We start from the raw sequence: 20,421 nt of genomic DNA on the forward strand, positions 1-20,421 counted from the left end.
GGAGATATTCTTCACAGGAAGAGGAGCAGCAGAACACGAGGACACGCACTGACACTAGATGGAGGAAGGTACAGGTGGGAGACATTAGTCACAGGAAGAGGAGCAGCAGAACACGAGGACATGCACTGACACTAGAGGGAGGAAGGTACAGGTGGGAGATATTCTTCACAGGATGAGGAGCAGCAGAACACGAGGACACGCACTGACACTAGAGGGAGGAAGGTACAGGTGGGAGACATTAGTCACAGGAAGAGGAGCAGCAGAACACGAGGACATGCACTGACACTAGGGGGAGGAAGGTACAGGTGGGAGACATTAGTCACAGGAAGAGGAGCAGCAGAACATGAGGACATGCACTGACACTAGAGGGAGGAAGGTACAGGTGGGAGATATTCTTCACAGGAAGAGGAGCAGCAGAACACGAGGACACGCACTGACACTAGAGGGAGGAAGGTACAGGTGGGAGACATTAGTCACAGGAAGAGGAGCAGCAGAACACGAGGACACGCACTGACACTAGAGGGAGGAAGGTACAGGTGGGAGACATTCTTCACAGGAAGAGGAGCAGCAGAACACGAGGACACGCACTGACACTAGGGGGAGGAAGGTACAGGTGGGAGACATTAGTCACAGGAAGAGGAGCAGCAGAACACGAGGACATGCACTGACACTAGAGGGAGGAAGGTACAGGTGGGAGACATTAGTCACAGGAAGAAGAGCAGCAGAACATGAGGACATGCACTGACACTGGAGGGAGGTAGGTTCAGGGGAAATGTGAGGAAGAATTACTTCACTGAAAGAGTAGTAGATAAGTGGACTAGCCTCCCATCAGAGGTGGTAGACGCAAATACCGTAGTACAATTTAAACATGCTTTGGATAGGCATATTGATATCCTTGCACAGAAATAAGGATCAAATATGGTTTGAGGTAACATGTTTAAAAAAGGGGCAGACTAGATGGGCCAAGTGGTTCTTATCTGCCGTCACATTCTGTGTTTCTATGTTTATCTGACTTGCCTTCTTCATTGCTTTATTAAATTTAATAAAGTCAATTGTGTTTCTATGTCCTCCATATGTGTTGAGGAACTGGATTAGCTTCTGTTTGTCCATATACTGTAGTTTATGATTGACAACCACAACCAATGGTTTTGCCTGTTACATTGACCACATACAATGGTGGTCCTTGACCACCAACCCAGGGCACCCCTGTAAGTTCCCCGAGGCACCCCAGTTTTCCAGCAGTTTGGGAACCACTGGTATAACACTTGTGCATGGTAATGGGTTTGCAAATTATTTCAATAGTCTGCTAATTTTAAATATGTGCCTGTAATAAGACAGGCGGTGATGTAATAAGACAAGTGGTGATCTTTCCAAGTCAAGTGCATGTGTAAAACCTGTGAACCTATATTTTGCTATGTTTTTTGTACATGTACTTATCATAATCAAGTGATTAACTTTCACCACAAAAGCATCTTAAATGCAGATTTTGAAGAACAGTGGGGCAGATGGGCAGATGCCTGGTGAAGTGATAACATGAGAAATGACAGTTATGAGCTGATTGGCTGGTACAGTGGGGTAAATGTATTAAGCCTGAAGAAGGGATAAAGTGGTCGATGATAATGCACCAGCCACTCAGTTCCTAACTGTAATTTTCAATGTCTGTCGGACACATGTCAGTTAGGAGCTGATTGGCTGGTGTGTTATCACCTTTCACTTTATCCCTTCACCAGGTTTAATACATCTGCTGAGTACTCTAACGAGCAGGGACCTTGTTACCCTTTATTTCACGCATGCATTGACCGGTCACCTAGCAGGCACACAGGTGCATTCATTACACACTGACACATTTTAAAAGATCCACAGGTGACGCTAATCATTTAATGTGCAAATCATTAAGGATACCTGAAAAACCTGAACTTTTGGGAGTACTTGAGGACTGAGGGGCGGAACGACTGGTCTACCTTATACCCCTGCTCTGTGTATGGCCTGTTTTCCTCACTGCCAGGTGCTGCGGAGCCCAGGGGCACATTACAAATCTAGAATATGGTATAACAGATGCCTCTCATCCTTTGTACTGTATGTGCCTAAACCCTGAGAGGCGATCCACGTCAGAACACGTCCGGCGACCTATGAAAAAAGTCACGAAACGCACATATGTAAACATGTTTATTTTTGTGTAATTTAACAGTGGAACAAACAACATTAAAATAAAACCGACATAAAGTGAAACATGTGCAAATAAATAACACGTATGATTCATCTCTCACTATAACACTGCAGCACAAGCAGCTTGATGGGATATGTGTAAACGGTATACAGGAAATGCAGCGTTATGTATGGGGCTGGGATGGCGCTGCACGTACAGGCTCCATACAGATTGTCAGGTGTGAGTCAGGTGTAAACGGTATACAGGAAATGCAGCGTTATGTATGGGGCTGGGATGGCGCTGCACGTACAGGCTCCATACAGATAGTCAGGTGTGAGTCAGGTGAGAGTCAGGTGTGAGTCAGGTGTAAGCGGTATACAGGAAATGCAGCGTAATGTATGGGGCTGGGATGGCGCTGCATGTACAGGCTTCATACAGATTGTCAGGTGTGAGTCAGGTGTAAACGGTATACAGGAAATGCAGCGTTATGTATGGGGCTGGGATGGCGCTGCACGCACAGGCTTCATACAGATTGTCAGGTGTGAGTCACGTGTGAGTCAGGTGTAAACGGTATACAGGAAATGCAGCGTTATGTATGGGGCTGGGATGGCGCTGCACGCACAGGCTTCATACAGATTGTCAGGTGTGAGTCAGGTGTGAGTCAGGTGTAAACGGTATACAGGAAATGCAGCGTTATGTATGGGGCTGGGATGGCGCTGCACGTACAGGCTTCATACAGATTGTCAGGTGTGAGTCAGGTGTGAGTCAGGTGTAAACGGTATACAGGAAATGCAGCGTTATGTATGGGGCTGGGATGGCGCTGCACGTACAGGTTCCATACAGATTGTCAGGTGTGAGTCAGGTGTGAGTCAGGTGTAAACGGTATACAGGAAATGCAGCGTAATGTATGGCGCTGCATGTACAGGCTTCATACAGATTGTCAGGTGTGAGTCAGGTGTAAACGGTATACAGGAAATGCAGCGTTATGTATGGGGCTGGGATGGCGCTGCACGTACAGGCTTCATACAGATTGTCAGGTGTGAGTCAGGTGTAAACGGTATACAGGAAATGCAGCGTCATGTATGGGGCTGGGATGGCGCTGCACGTACAGGTTCCATACAGATTGTCAGGTGTGAGTCAGGTGTGAGTCAGGTGTAAACGGTATACAGGAAATGCAGCGTTATGTATGGGGCTGGGATGGCGCTGCACGTACAGGCTTCATACAGATTGTCAGGTGTGAGTCAGGTGTAAACGGTATACAGGAAATGCAGCGTCATGTATGGGGCTGGGATGGCGCTGCACGTACAGGCTTCATACAGATTGTCAGGTGTGAGTCAGGTGTAAACGGTATACAGGAAATGCAGCGTCATGTATGGGGCTGGGATGGCGCTGCACGTACAGGTTCCATACAGATTGTCAGGTGTGAGTCAGGTGTGAGTCAGGTGTAAACGGTATACAGGAAATGCAGCGTAATGTATGGGGCTGCATGTACAGGCTTCATACAGATTGTCAGGTGTGAGTCAGGTGTAAACGGTATACAGGAAATGCAGCGTCATGTATGGGGCTGGGATGGCGCTGCACGTACAGGTTCCATACAGATTGTCAGGTGTGAGTCAGGTGTGAGTCAGGTGTAAACGGTATACAGGAAATGCAGCGTTATGTATGGGGCTGGGATGGCGCTGCACGTACAGGCTCCATACAGATAGTCAGGTGTGAGTCAGGTGAGAGTCAGGTGTGAGTCAGGTGTAAGCGGTATACAGGAAATGCAGCGTAATGTATGGGGCTGGGATGGCGCTGCATGTACAGGCTTCATACAGATTGTCAGGTGTGAGTCAGGTGTAAACGGTATACAGGAAATGCAGCGTTATGTATGGGGCTGGGATGGCGCTGCACGCACAGGCTTCATACAGATTGTCAGGTGTGAGTCACGTGTGAGTCAGGTGTAAACGGTATACAGGAAATGCAGCGTTATGTATGGGGCTGGGATGGCGCTGCACGCACAGGCTTCATACAGATTGTCAGGTGTGAGTCAGGTGTGAGTCAGGTGTAAACGGTATACAGGAAATGCAGCGTTATGTATGGGGCTGGGATGGCGCTGCACGTACAGGCTTCATACAGATTGTCAGGTGTGAGTCAGGTGTGAGTCAGGTGTAAACGGTATACAGGAAATGCAGCGTTATGTATGGGGCTGGGATGGCGCTGCACGTACAGGCTTCATACAGATTGTCAGGTGTGAGTCAGGTGTGAGTCAGGTGTAAACGGTATACAGGAAATGCAGCGTTATGTATGGGGCTGGGATGACGCTGCACGTACAGGCTTCATACAGATTGTCAGGTGTGAGTCAGGTGTGAGTCAGGTGTAAACGGTATACAGGAAATGCAGCGTTATGTATGGGGCTGGGATGGCGCTGCATGTACAGGCTTCATACAGATTGTCAGGTGTGAGTCAGGTGTAAACGGTATACAGGAAATGCAGCGTTATGTATGGGGCTGGGATGGCGCTGCACGTACAGGCTTCATACAGATTGTCAGGTGTGAGTCAGGTGTAAACGGTATACAGGAAATGCAGCGTCATGTATGGGGCTGGGATGGCGCTGCACGTACAGGTTCCATACAGATTGTCAGGTGTGAGTCAGGTGTGAGTCAGGTGTAAACGGTATACAGGAAATGCAGCGTTATGTATGGGGCTGGGATGGCGCTGCACGTACAGGTTCCATACAGATTGTCAGGTGTGAGTCAGGTGTAAACGGTATACAGGAAATGCAGCGTTATGTATGGGGCTGGGATGGCGCTGCACGTACAGGCTTCATACAGATTGTCAGGTGTGAGTCAGGTGTAAACGGTATACAGGAAATGCAGCGTTATGTATGGGGCTGGGATGGCGCTGCACGTACAGGCTTCATACAGATTGTCAGGTGTGAGTCAGGTGTAAACGGTATACAGGAAATGCAGCGTTATGTATGGGGCTGGGATGGCGCTGCACGTACAGGCTCCATACAGATTGTCAGGTGTGAGTCAGGTGTAAACGGTATACAGGAAATGCAGCGTTATGTATGGGGCTGGGATGGCGCTGCACGTACAGGCTCCATACAGATTGTCAGGTGTGAGTCAGGTGTAAACGGTATACAGGAAATGCAGCGTTATGTATGGGGCTGGGATGGCGCTGCACGTACAGGCTCCATACAGATTGTCAGGTGTGAGTCAGGTGTAAACGGTATACAGGAAATGCAGCGTTATGTATGGGGCTGGGATGGCGCTGCACGTACAGGCTTCATACAGATTGTCAGGTGTGAGTCAGGTGTAAACGGTATACAGGAAATGCAGCGTTATGTATGGGGCTGGGATGGCGCTGCACGTACAGGCTTCATACAGATTGTCAGGTGTGAGTCAGGTGTAAACGGTATACAGGAAATGCAGTGTTATGTATGGGGCTGGGATGGCGCTGCACGTACAGGCTCCATACAGATTGTCAGGTGTGAGTCAGGTGTAAACGGTATACAGGAAATGCAGCGTCATGTATGGGGCTGGGATGGCGCTGCACGTACAGGCTCCATACAGATTGTCAGGTGTGAGTCAGGTGTGAGTCAGGTGTAAACGGTATACAGGAAATGCAGCGTAATGTATGGGGCTGGGATGGCGCTGCACGTACAGGCTTCATACAGATTGTCAGGTGTGAGTCAGGTGTGAGTCAGGTGTAAACGGTATACAGGAAATGCAGCGTTATGTATGGGGCTGGGATGGCGCTGCACGTACAGGCTTCATACAGATTGTCAGGTGTGAGTCAGGTGTGAGTCAGGTGTAAACGGTATACAGGAAATGCAGCGTTATGTATGGGGCTGGGATGGCGCTGCACGTACAGGTTCCATACAGATTGTCAGGTGTGAGTCAGGTGTAAACGGTATACAGGAAATGCAGCGTAATGTATGGGGCTGCATGTACAGGCTTCATACAGATTGTCAGGTGTGAGTCAGGTGTAAACGGTATACAGGAAATGCAGCGTTATGTATGGGGCTGGGATGGCGCTGCACGTACAGGCTTCATACAGATTGTCAGGTGTGAGTCAGGTGTAAACGGTATACAGGAAATGCAGCGTTATGTATGGGGCTGGGATGGCGCTGCACGTACAGGCTTCATACAGATTGTCAGGTGTGAGTCAGGTGTAAACGGTATACAGGAAATGCAGCGTTATGTATGGGGCTGGGATGGCGCTGCACGTACAGGTTCCATACAGATTGTCAGGTGTGAGTCAGGTGTGAGTCAGGTGTAAACGGTATACAGGAAATGCAGCGTTATGTATGGGGCTGGGATGGCGCTGCACGTACAGGTTCCATACAGATTGTCAGGTGTGAGTCAGGTGTGAGTCAGGTGTAAACGGTATACAGGAAATGCAGCGTTATGTATGGGGCTGGGATGGCGCTGCACGTACAGGCTTCATACAGATTGTCAGGTGTGAGTCAGGTGTGAGTCAGGTGTAAACGGTATACAGGAAATGCAGCGTTATGTATGGGGCTGGGATGGCGCTGCACGTACAGGCTTCATACAGATTGTCAGGTGTGAGTCAGGTGTGAGTCAGGTGTAAACGGTATACAGGAAATGCAGCGTTATGTATGGGGCTGGGATGGCGCTGCACGTACAGGCTTCATACAGATTGTCAGGTGTGAGTCAGGTGTGAGTCAGGTGTAAACGGTATACAGGAAATGCAGCGTTATGTATGGGGCTGGGATGGCGCTGCAGGTACAGGCTTCATACAGATTGTCAGGTGTGAGTCAGGTGTAAACCGCAAAACTTATTAACTATTAACATTTGCCAACCTACGATTTCACCACCGAGCGGCGGAGGCAGCTAATAATGATCCTGAGAATGCAGCCTACCAGTTCACTATACGCCAGAGCCATCACTGAGGTGTGAGGCACCCTGTACCTCATTCCTCAGCGATGTCACTATCTCCTAGTGAACTGATAATCTCCATTAGTTGGAATATTTGTCCCGCACTGTCATCCGAGCGCCTGTCGCTCCCACTATACAGTCAGCGCTGGTCCGAGGGGAACAACGTATTTATGCTGATGGTCGCATACACAATATGGGGGTTATTCTGGTTGCATACACAGTATGGGGGTTATTCTGGCTGATTCGCAGCCTTGAATTCGCAGCATTGAGAGTCCATCCGGTGATGTCAGCTGTAGAACCACAGCCTGCCTAACGCCTGCCTCCCCTGCTCGGTAACATTACCTGGATTTATCATTTGTAGAATAGAAATAGATAAAATGCTGAATTTTGGTTCACTCTGATCCCTGCCAGCAGCATTTGTGGCCTATGGTTCAAGTTTCAATCATTTCATTTATTATTACCTACATATTGGCTTATATTATATTTTTGTTTCAGTGACATTTTTGAATCAAGGTACATGTATAACGTACAACTAAAACACAATAAATAACGTATTCAGGCCCGAGCCACAGCAGCGCAGGCCCGAGACACAGCAGCGCAGGCCCGAGACACAGCAGCGCAGGCCAGAGACACAGCAGCGCAGGGCCGAGACACAGCAGCGCAGGGCCGAGACACAGCAGCGCAGGGCCGAGACACAGCAGCGCAGGGCCGAGACACAGCAGCGCAGGGCCGAGACACAGCAGCACAGGTTCGAGACACAGCAGCGCAGGCCCGAGACACAGCAGAGCAGGCCCAAGACATAGCAGTGCAGGCCCGAGACACAGCAGCGCAGGCCCTAGTGACATAATGTAAATAAATAGATAAATAAGGAAGCAGCACTGTAATAATAATGATTGATTAAACACATTTCACAAGCCTGAAACATACATTACACAACATAACACGATTAGTCACCCAAATGATTACCACCAGGATGTGTTCATTTCCTACCGTATGATATTTATGATACAGTGATGTCAGAGTTATGTGCATGAAATTGATTACACCTGCGCTGCTGAGCCTATGAGCTTTTTGCTGAACAAAAGGACAACCGGAGACACTCAATAGTAATGTAACAAATTTTATATAAAAAGAATATAAATAAAGATATATAAATTCATACAGATATATTTAAAAACAGATACAATAAAGCATGCTCAATAGGGAAATGTATAGCAGAAAACACTCTCAACTTGGATCATAAAATAAATGCCTGATAGCAGAATTATAGCCAGTCTTGTTAATTTAGCAGAGTTCAGCTGTTAAATAGCAAGGGGAGAAGGGGGGAGGGTTGCGGGGGACACAAGCCAGTAACGATGGAAGCAGGCAGATAGAATATGCACAGATGACAATAGCGCAGTACCCTTTTTAGTGCGTGTAACGCAGATGGATGGTATTCGGGAAACGCACTAATGTCCAGGACCATATGCTCACCCTCCTTAGAATGGATAGCTGGAGGGGCCGGGGAGCACGATGTTGTAGGTTGCTCGACCCGGTGTCCGTGATGTTACTGTGTCTGCAGCTCTGACGGGGAACCCGATGGTGGCAGGGGCTCTACCCGGAGCGATGGCTTGGTGACGTCCGCCGGAGGGGAGAGACGGAGGCTCCAATCTGCTGCCGGCTGAGATGGAGAGCCGTGGGCAGTAGTGGCTGATGGGAAATGTAGTTGGCTGGCTTGTAGTTTGAGCTCAAGTGAGCAGCGTGAGTCGGCTCCAAGATAGCGTGTGGCTGTGATCACAAACAGTGGGAGGTTTCTGCTGTAAAGCGGAAGTAGGCGTCAACGCGTTTCGGACCCTTGTCCAAGGGTACGAAACGCGTTGACGCCTACTTCCGCTTTACAGCAGAAACCTCCCACTGTTTGTGATCACAGCCACACGCTATCTTGGAGCCGACTCACGCTGCTCACTTGAGCTCAAACTACAAGCCAGCCAACTACATTTCCCATCAGCCACTACTGCCCACGGCTCTCCATCTCAGCCGGCAGCAGATTGGAGCCTCCGTCTCTCCCCTCCGGCGGACGTCACCAAGCCATCGCTCCGGGTAGAGCCCCTGCCACCATCGGGTTCCCCGTCAGAGCTGCAGACACAGTAACATCACGGACACCGGGTCGAGCAACCTACAACATCGTGCTCCCCGGCCCCTCCAGCTATCCATTCTAAGGAGGGTGAGCATATGGTCCTGGACATTAGTGCGTTTCCCGAATACCATCCATCTGCGTTACACGCACTAAAAAGGGTACTGCGCTATTGTCATCTGTGCATATTCTATCTGCCTGCTTCCATCGTTACTGGCTTGTGTCCCCCGCAACCCTCCCCCCTTCTCCCCTTGCTATTTAACAGCTGAACTCTGCTAAATTAACAAGACTGGCTATAATTCTGCTATCAGGCATTTATTTTATGATCCAAGTGGAGAGTGTTTTCTGCTATACATTTCCCTATTGAGCATGCTTTATTGTATCTGTTTTTAAATATATCTGTATGAATTTATATATCTTTATTTATATTCTTTTTATATAAAATTTGTTACATTACTATTGAGTGTCTCCGGTTGTCCTTTTGTTCAGCAAAAAGCTCATAGGCTCAGCAGCGCAGGTGTAATCAATTTCTTGTCCTATTAACCCTTAGTGAGATTTAGCACTCTCACTTACACCTTGCAGCAGCCATCCTTATATACGGTTTTGATTATATCATCTTTTTTGGTTAAGCCCTTTTGCTTATCTAAAACAGCGCCAGGATCTGTGAACTTGAGGGGCTCTTCTTGGGTCCTCTTACGCTCACAAAAATCCCATTTTTTTCAGAGTTATGTGCATGCAGATACAGCGCCTCTATTACAAAAAGGTAATAATCATTTAAGGATCGGAGTCGCCTTCCCACAGTTGATGACAAATAAATGGAGGACAGCGATCGACCTCCCACTCCCCCCTCTGGATCCGCCACAGTGGAAGCAGCCATATTGTGGGCACACCCGTATATATATATGTGAGTGCAGCCTATCCAATCACCAGGAACAAGTACCATCACAAAGGGTCTCACACCGTAGAGATGTTCCTGGCAAATGGATAGGCTGCGTTTTGGTTTGGAACTGGGATTGGCTGCCTCTGCAGTGTGTAGGTGATACACGCAGAGATGGGGCTTATTTACTAACACGGTATTCTGGTCCACCACAATCAGACGCTCGGTCATTGGCTTACAAGCACTAGACACACAGGAACGGTTATGGTTCAGTGCTAGTCTTACGCCAAGCTACCACATTAGTAAATGAGCCATATGAAGTCCCAGAAACAACAGACACGTCTCTGGGAGTTAGCAGCCTGCAGGGAAGACGCACAGTTCCAACTAGAATTATCTAAAGCAGGATTAGGCCACAGCGGATCCTGGAGGCTGGAATTATAGTGGACTTTGTTTTGTATTCTATTTTCTTGGAAATGGCCAGGTCCCCGGCTGGGACTTATGGAGGCCACAGATCAGCACTATGATTCCCTGATACGATGATCAAAACCGCTGATCAGTGACCATCGATGACTGGCGATCTGCCAGCGGGAATCAGGGAAGTGTTGCAGGTCATAATACCGTAAGTATTTCCCCAATTCCCCGATAGAACGGGAAACAGGGGAATACATTGCTGATGTATGGGCCCCATTAGTTCTATATGAGGAAGATGACTGAGGAACCTTATTCTCTGCCCCAGGATACTGAATAATGGTGAACAGCAGCATCAGCCCTTCCCCCACTGCTTATACAGCCAGACATTATAATACTCTGTGGTTCCAACGTCACAATAATCTTCTACTTCATAGAACATGACCTGGCCCTGTGCACGGACATATTACCCATGTGCGTATACAACTAGGAAGAGATAATATATATCTATTCATCACCAGAGAGAACAATCCCCAATACAGAGCGAACCCATGACAGAGAGAAGACACCCTCATCCTGGTACCCCATCCCTGATGGTATCCCGGTGAGAAATCCACTGTGTCTATTGGCTATGCCCAGGTCATGGGTACGATTCCCACCATGGCCCTAACTTTGTGGAGTTTGTATATACTCACCGTGCTTGCTTGGGTTTCCTCCGGGTACTCCACAATCCAAAAATATACTGGTCGGTAGGGAATATAGATTGTAAGCTCTACTGGTGCAGTGACTGATGTGAATGTTGAAATATTCTCTGTACAGCGCTGCGGAATATGTGTGCGCTATATAATAACTGGTAATAATGATCTCTGTACAGCGCTGCGGAATATGTGTGCGCTATATAATAACTGGTAATAATAGTCTCTGTACAGCGCTGTGGAATATGTGTGCGCTATATAATAACTGGTAATAATAGTCTCTGTACAGCGCTGCAGAATATGTGTGTGCTATATAAATAACTGGTAATAATAGTCTCTGTACAGCGCTGCGGAATATGTGTGCGCTGTATAATAACTGGTAATAATAGTCTCTGTACAGCACTGCGGAATATGTGTGCGCTATATAATAACTGGTAATAATATTCTCTGTACAGCGCTGCGGAATATGTGTGCGCTATATAATAACTGGTAATAATATTCTCTGTACAGCGCTGTGGAATATGTGTGCGCTATATAATAACTGGTAATAATAGTCTCTGTACAGCGTTGTGGAATATGTGTGCGCTATATAATAACTGGTAATAATATTCTCTGTACAGCGCTGCGGAATATGTGTGCGCTATATAATAACTGGTAATAATAGTCTCTGTACAGTGCTGCGGTATATGTGTGCGCTATATAATAACTGGTAATAATATTCTCTGTACAGCGCTGTGGAATATGTATGCGCTATATAATAACTGGTAATAATATTCTCTGTACAGCGCTGCGGAATATGTGTGCGCTATATAATAACTGGTAATAATAGTCTCTGTACAGCGCTGCGGAATATGTGTGCGGTATATAAATAACTGGTAATAATATTCTCTGTACATCGCTGCGGAATATGTGTGCGCTATATAATAACTGGTAATAATAGTCTATGTACAGCGTTGTGGAATATGTGTGCGCTATATAATAACTGGTAATAATATTCTCTGTACAGCGCTGCGGAATATGTATGCGCTATATAAGTAACTGGTAATAATAGATGGACAGCCAATAAGTCGACACCAAAAGATTAATCCGAAACCATCGGTCAGAGCTATGACACATACTGTATGAGTACAAAGTCAGAATGTTGATGGGAGAATGCCGACGCCATTGTAATGTGATTACAGTGTCAGCATTATAACTTTATACATGATAGAAAAGCATCATAATTACAATTATAATGGCAACATGGCTAAAATGATTTCAATCACATTGGAACTGCTTTGGCATTGTTATTTCATTACCAGTTATTTATATAGCGCACACATATTCCACAGCGCTGTACATTCACATCAGTCCCTGCCCCAGTGGAGCTTACAATCTATATTCCCTACCACATGTACACGCGCACACAGACATTCTAGGAGCCATGTAACCTACCAGTATATTGTCGGATTGTGGCAGAAAACCAGAGTACCCAGAGGAAACCCAAGCATGCACGGGGAGAACATACAAACCCCATACCATTGGGGTCATGGTGGGAATGGGATACGGTCACTACAAGTGTTAGGTCAACATCACTAGGTCGACATGCATGAAGGTCAACATGCAGGAATGTCGACATGGCTGAAGGTTGACATCGGTTAGGTCGAGAGGGGCATTATGTCGACAGTAAAAAGGTTGACATGGGTTTTTTTTCAAATTTTTTCGGGAACCGACATGTGCCGACAGGGGCTATTACATGCCGTACCATCCACTAGGGCATGGTGGGCATGGTGAATGCAGTGAGCCATGCGAGGGGAGGGGACATTTCAGTGTCCATGTTGACTGTGTCGAAATTCAGGACAAAAGAATGTGAAACACCCCACGTCGACCTTTTGACTGTTGACCGTCCCCATGTCGACCTAATGCTTGTGTCGACATAACGACCCTGTTGACCTAACCCATGTCGACCTTCATGCATGTCGACCTAGTTGCTGTCTATCCAATGATACCATTCTGTGGGGATAGAACCCATGACCTCAGCACTGCCAGGTAGTAATGCTGTAACCATTACACCGTCCGTGCGACCTGCATTGACTGGTGACGGCATTAATGTGGACATTCTGTACATATCCCCACCGGCAGCACCTGTCCAATGCACAGAGGGAAGGCCTGTTCTCCTCATTACATCACCAACACCCAGAAATCGGGCCAGGCACCAACTGCAACTGACTCAGTTTTGATTCTCTTTCAATGCTCTTCCCCTACTACGGGAACAGACAGACACAGATCTGGATGCTCGGATAACATGGAAATAAATCATTGTCACATGAAAAGATTCAGCGTCATGCAACCAACCCTGATATAAATATATATATATAAATATTACCAGAACATAAAGATGCACAAATCCAATAATACTATAAATAGGTAACTGACACTCGCAGGGGATAGCATTACCCCAGATATGAGAATCAGGCCATAAGGTGACAGGAAGAGTCCCATCGGTTTCTGTAATGGATGATGGCCTCTCTTTGGCATAATAAGCATATGTAATGTCTGTCCTAGATATCCAGGTGAGGCCACTTACATGCACTGATACCTTACCGCGGCAAGTCTGTGATAGGGCCCTACAGCCAGGCTCATGTGCCCTCTCAGATATCCGGTACAGGGGCTACAGCCTTATAAATATTACTACAAACCGGATCCCTGAAACCTTCAGCAGCAGCACTGACGCGTTTCTCCCTGCAGTAGAAATGTTGGGATCGAGACGACTGTGGCATGACACAACCGCTACTTCTACGTGTGTATCTGACCTGGCGGTTTCTTAGTTCTCTACTTCGTAAGAGCCCAATTCACTTATCAGCTATCAGTAAAGCCACAGATATAAACCTAGAATGTACGTACCATATAGTAATGGAGAACATGACTGCCCCCTGCAGGGACTTACTCAAAGTGCAGGCAGACACAACTTTCTACAGAACTTCTAGGCTAAATATTGGTTCCAGCCATTAATGGCCTTATCCACGTGGTGTAGTCAGCTCGGGCTCTGTAACTGGGAGATCTAGATTTAGGACGACTCAAATGGAGACAGTGATGTCAGCGCCAGCGGCTGTGTGCAGCCAAACAGAGCAACACTTTAATTGCTCCATGAAGCGCCATCTAGTGGCTGTCAGTGCGTGCAACGCATGAATTTCCCCCATAGGGGTGAGGAGCAGAGTTAGCCTTTTATTATATAGGATATATTATTTATCTGAGGTAAAATTTTGATATATATCCGTGTATATTATGCTCTACATAGAAATCCCTCTCTCTCTCTCTATACATATATATATGTCTCTGACGGATTTCTCAGTAAATATATATAGTAGTTCTGCCATTTCCATTTGGGGTGCAGAGTCCTTATTACCTATATCTACCTGCCTATACATATATTAAATCTATATATCGGCTACTCATGCCTGACTCGTTGCACTGCCGCTGCGTGCGACGGATGAACATGTAAAATACACGTCGGTTTTATGAGGATTATGAGAGTTTGTGGATATTTCCATATTTTCCCCTTTTGGTCTCATCCAGATTGAGGTTTTCTAACTGAACAGATTTGCTCTCATGTCAGAATAAATAAGGAGGAATAGAAAAGACCTATCTGTTGCATTCAGTGGCTGGATTTGGGGGTCACTTCCTGCCCCACGGGGTCCGGAGACTCTCACTGCCCTGTCGCCTTACACCAGATGCCAGGTCTCCAATACCTGCTGCGCGGGCTCCCTTCTTACCGGTGCCAACACGTGAATGATCGCCCTATGAAATCCTCACAGCTCAGAAGCCTGGAAGAGGAACACGAAACAGAGGGCACCTAAGTGATTGGACGAGCGTTGGGGGCACGCTGAACCCTGCTGGCGGGCTAATCTCCCGCTATAAATCCACATGCATGTCCTTGTAAGACTTGTCTACCGTCCACTCCTGCGTTTCACCATCGTCTTTGGCATACCGAGCCATTTCCTGCAGGAACCAGAGCTGGCGCGTTTTGTTGGGATCCACATTAATCCAGTTGTTTGCAATCCATTTAGTGCCCTCTGTCACGAGGCAGCCACCATGTAACGCAAACTCGTCCAGATCTCCGACCCAGCCTATGGGAACAGAAGGAAGGGAAGGCCTTATTTATCCCGGTAATATCACCGGAATGTTGCTGAACAGATTATAAAAACACCACACACGACTTCAGGATACTGTCCTGATTGTAAAGCGCAGGATGCCAGTTATCTTCCAACCCACAGTCAACAGGTGAGCACCCCCAATATAGGGAAAACATTTCCCCTGTAAAAGTATCAGAGCACAATACACAATGGCAGACAACAGCAGAAATAGGAAATCACATCACAATGTGGGTAGGACAGACAATAGTGGCAAGGGGTGGGCAATTGTATGACGGTAGTAGGATCACAGAGGGGAGTCATGGGTGGTAATCCGTTCGGTATTCAGTAACCCTCAGCTACTAACTCTCAAGCTACAGGCTGAGTTTGGTAAGTGCCAGTTAGGAGCTAATTGGCTGCTGTGTTGTCACCTCTCACTTTATCACTTCACAAGGCTTAATAAATGTGCCCCTAAGCTACAGGAAGCCAAGGAGCGGGCCCTCCCACAGTAATCGGTGCACAGGGAAGGGGAGCTGTATCAGAGGATACTGTATTATATAGACTGGGTGAACGATGTGGATCAGTCCTAGTGTGGGGCTAATAAACAAACATTGTACACAAAGTATGTCTTGTGCTGTCACTTAGAGGGCTGTGCATGTAGCAGACCGAGCTGGAACCATTTCCCACCCGCTGTGCAACTTCCCTAGACTCTCCAGACCTAAGCAACCGTAAAATGTTGGGCTCCTGTGACTGATGGGTGTAACATAACGCCAGCGTACCTTTGCCATCGGACAGGTAATTGTACCAGAAGACAGCCGTTCCTTGCCGTGGCTTAATTCTCAAGTTCCCCTTGTCACAATGCTTCCTGGTGTCTCGCAGATCAATGTCATTCTGGATTAAGGACTGAAACAAGAGGCACACAAAACAAGAAGAAAGGAAAGCGATAGCTACATTATACATAATACCATCGATGAAACAAAACAAAATATTGTACAGCGAGAGCATTGTAACGCTGCGGTGACCAGCAGAGGTGATCGCTACTAAGGCTTGTAGAGGCTATAAGGTTTTACTGTAGCGCAGGGAAACGAGATCGGTGTTCATCGGACACAAGGATCTCTGTGATCGCTTGTGCATGCCTGTTCATTACAGGCTATGCTGCAAATAAGGCTGAACACATGCACACAGATCACATCCTGTAGATGGACGCCGTTTGGTTCCAAAGCCTGCCTGAACACTGCGGTCTGATCTGGAATGTAGGGAAAGCAACTCAGCCAATTGTTCCAATTGGTGCACGTTTGTGGTCACAGCAGACCTGGAAACGCACCACCTGCAATGTATAATCTAACTGGCTAATCTATATCCGCAGAAATAGCAGTGGCATAACTACATTTGGGGCGCCCCCCCGCCGTTAAAGGGAGGGCGCACCAACCCCCGCAGTCTAGATGTTCAGATCCAATATATCTGTGGGTACCTGGGGGAGCGGCAGGCGAGGACCGCAGGCGGCGCAGATGGAGACCGGGGGCGCGGCGGGAGAATAGGAAGAAATCCTATTCAAAAGACCGGACGGCCGCTGATTGGCTGAGCTCTCAGCCAATCAGCGGCCGCCCGGTCTTTTGAATAAGATTTCTTTATATTCTCCCGCCGCGCCCCCGGTCTCCATCTGCGCCGCCTGCCGCTCCCCCAGGTAGCCGTCAATGCAGGTGGGGGGGGACGCTGCGAGGAGGCTGGGGGGACGGACACTGCGGGGGACACAGAGGCGGCAATTACTTACAGCTGAGCCGGGAGCTGTCACTGTCAGTACGGAAGAAAAAAAAAAAAGCCCATACAATGAATCGGCAGCCTGTGATTGGCTGAGCGCTCTCTCAGCCAGTCAGCAATTGGCTGTGAGAGCGCTCAGCAGCCAATCACAGGCTGCCCATTCATTGTATGGGCTTTTTTTTCTTCAGTACAGACAGCTCCCGGCTCCCCCTGCCCGGCTCAGCTGTAAGTAATTGCCGCCTCTGTGTCCCCCGCAGCTTCCGTCCCCCGCAGCGTCCGTCCCCCCAGCCGCCTCAATGCCCCCCTGCTCCCTTCACATTGCAGCTAACGTAACTATAGCACTGCAGCCCCCGGCGCCCGCACATGCATAGCGCCCCCCCGCGGTCGCGGGGGCTGCGGTGCTATAGTTACGCCCCTGAGAACTAGAACCCTGCAACCTGGACACAACCTCACTATGACCATCCAGGGCCTGCAACACAATCTAGTAAATGTGTACCAATGTGAAGTCTGACAACACTGCCTGCGGCCTGGAACAGACCAGTTCCTCTCACCATCTCCTCGTATGTCCGGTTATCAGCGATGGGAAATGTGGTCTCTCCGCCCTCAGTAACATTGTTCAGGTAGAACAGGACAGTGACGTACCTGGAAATGCATGCACATAGTCTGGTCAGTCATACTGGTGTCATTCGGTGACATTTAATAGAATGCCATTTTTTGCGCACTTTTAAAATCGCCCATTATCGCACGTTTTTATAATCACATTTTTTCCTTGAATTCGCATATTTAATGAGGTGCGTATTCCAGAAAGAAAAGTGCGATTAAGTGCGATAATGGGCAATTTTTAGGCATGAAAATGTGCGAATTTGAGGTAATGTGCGATTTTGTGTTTATAAATTTTTTTTTTTAAACGGCGTGGGATCCCCCCTACTGAACATAACCAGCCCTGGGCTCATTGAGCCGGACCCCGTTCCAAAAATACGGGGGACAAAAAGCATTGGGGTCCCCCGTATTTCTGAAACCAGCCCCAGACTCTCGGACCGGTCCTGGTTCCAAAAATACGGGGGACAAAAAATCTGGGGGTCCCCCGTATTTTGAAACCAGCACCGGGCTCCAACAGCCCGCGGTGTCATGCCACAGCCGGGGGACACTTTGGTACTTATGTACTAACTGGGCTGCCGATTTTGAAATCGGGTCCATCGCATCGCATCCGACCATATCGCATGCGATGCAATGCGATTTTTCCATAGGATTCAATGTTAAAATGGACTGAGCCCATTTTAACATGGAATTCAATGGGAAAAAGGGGTCCTTTTCATACCCCTACTATCCAAGTGGGCATGGAGTTGGATATAAACCTGTGGCGAGCATAGCGAGCCACCGAGCCCGAAGCGTGGCGAGCGTACACAGAATACCATCCGCTCGCCAGGCTTCGGGCTCGGTGGCTCGCTACAGGTTTATATCCAACTCCATGCCCACTTGGATAGTAGGGGTATGAAAAGGACCCCTTTTTCCCATTGAATTCCATGTTAAAATGGGCTCAGTCCATTTTAACATTGAATCCTATGGAAAAATCGGGTCATCGCATCGCATCGCATCTGATTGTATGCCTTAAGTTAAGGCATACAATCAAAAAATCGGCAGCCCAGATAATACATAAGTACCGACACTTTTTATGTAAGGTCCCCCCGGCCGAAACATGAGCACCGTGGCTGACCAGCCTTGGACGGGGTACCTGGAGGAGTGGGGACCCCCCCAATAAAGGGGTCCCCCCCAGGCTTCACCCGTCCAGGGCTGAAGCCCGGGGCTGTCACCGGCGTCCATGGCCAGTGGATTTCGGCCTGAGAGGGTTAAATCTCACATACGTAACATTGCTTTATGCAGGAGAACTACAAGTGCCAGCAGATCTCCCCCACATGCTGGGACTTGGAGAACCACAAGTTCCAGCATGCGGGGCATTAATGGGCCCCCATAGTGCGAGCACAGCAGATGCCCCCATAGTGCGAGCACAGCAGACGCCCCCATAGTGCGAGCACAGCAGACGCCCCCATAGTGCGAGCACAGCAGGAGCCCCCATAGTGCGAGCACAGCAGGAGCCCCCATAGTGCGAGCACAGCAGGAGCCCCCATAGTGCGAGCACAGCAGGAGCCCCCATAGTGCGAGCACAGCAGGAGCCCCCATAGTGCGAGCACAGCAGGAGCCCCCATAGTGCGAGCACAGCAGGAGCCCCCATAGTGCGAGCAAAGCAGGTGCCCCCATAGTGCCAGCACAGCAGGCGCCCCCATAGTGCCAGCACAGCAGGCCCATAGTGCGAGCACAGCAGGCCCATAGTGCGAGCACAGCAGGCGCCCCCATAGTGCCAGCACAGCAGGCGCCCCCATAGTGCGAGCACAGCAGGCGCCCCCATAGTGCGAGCACAGCAGGCGCCCCCATAGTGCGAGCACAGCAGACGCCCCCATAGTGCGAGCACAGCAGGCGCCCCCATAGCGCGAGCACAGCAGGAGCCCCCATAGCGCGAGCACAGCAGGCGCCCCCATAGCGCGAGCACAGCAGGAGCCCCCATAGCGCGAGCACAGCAGGCGCCCCCATAGCGCGAGCACAGCAGGCGCCCCCATAGTGCGAGCACAGCAGGCGCCCCCATAGTGCGAGCAGAGCAGGCGCCCCCATAGTGCGAGCACAGCAGGCGCCCCCATAGTGCGAGCACAGCAGACGCCCCCATAGTGCCAGCACAGCAGGCGCCCCCATAGTGCCAGCACAGCAGGCGCCCCCATAGTGCGAGCACAGCAGGCGCCCCCATAGTGCGAGCACAGCAGGCGCCCCCATAGTGCCAGCACAGCAGGAGCCCCCATAGTGCCAGCACAGCAGGAGCCCCCATAGTGCCAGCACAGCAGGAGCCCCCATAGTGCGAGCACAGCAGGAGCCCCCATAGTGCGAGCACAGCAGGAGCCCCCATAGTGCGAGCACAGCAGGAGCCCCCATAGTGCGAGCACAGCAGGCGCCCCCATAGTGCGAGCACAGCAGGCGCCCCCATAGTGCGAGCACAGCAGGCGCCCCCATAGTGCGAGCACAGCAGGCGCCCCCATAGTGCGAGCACAGCAGGCGCCCCCATAGTGCGAGCACAGCAGGCGCCCCCATAGTGCGAGCACAGCAGGAGCCCCCATAGTGCGAGCACAGCAGACGCCCCCATAGTGCGAGCACAGCAGGCGCCCCCATAGTGCGAGCACAGCAGGCGCCCCCATAGTGCGAGCAGAGCAGGCGCCCCCATAGTGCGAGCACAGCAGGCGCCCCCATAGTGCGAGCACAGCAGGCGCCCCCATAGTGCGAGCACAGCAAACGCCCCCATAGTGCCAGCACAGCAGGAGCCCCCATAGTGCCAGCACAGCAGGAGCCCCCATAGTGCCAGCACAGCAGGAGCCCCCATAGTGCCAGCAC

The 20,421-nt window shown here is 49.4% G+C and overlaps 2 protein-coding genes across 3 annotated transcripts in view; both read right to left on the minus strand.

The window, feature by feature from the left end:
- The window catches only part of WDR6 (WD repeat domain 6), a 47,031-nt gene extending 44,946 nt beyond the window's left edge, over positions 1–2,085 (minus strand). The window contains exon 1 of the mRNA XM_083155581.1: positions 1,962–2,085. The gene's annotated coding sequence lies outside the window, so the exon portion shown is untranslated. The remainder of the gene's footprint in view (positions 1–1,961) is intronic.
- The window catches only part of P4HTM (prolyl 4-hydroxylase, transmembrane), a 76,129-nt gene continuing 57,572 nt past the window's right edge, over positions 1,865–20,421 (minus strand). The window contains exons 7-9 of one of the 2 annotated variants that reach the window (XM_083155585.1): positions 17,544–17,634; positions 16,014–16,137; positions 1,865–2,127 (exon numbers count right to left, since the gene is read on the minus strand). In XM_083155585.1, the coding sequence (XP_083011711.1) occupies positions 2,063–2,127; positions 16,014–16,137; positions 17,544–17,634 (280 nt within the window). In that variant the 3' untranslated portion in view covers positions 1,865–2,062. Of the gene's footprint in view, positions 2,128–9,620; positions 15,232–16,013; positions 16,138–17,543; positions 17,635–20,421 lie in introns of those variants that run through there. The other variant, XM_083155584.1, reaches the window with a different exon arrangement.

This window comes from Crinia signifera, chromosome 8, assembly GCF_055691185.1.
Source record: "Crinia signifera chromosome 8, ASM5569118v1, whole genome shotgun sequence".
NCBI lineage: Eukaryota > Metazoa > Chordata > Amphibia > Anura > Myobatrachidae > Crinia > Crinia signifera.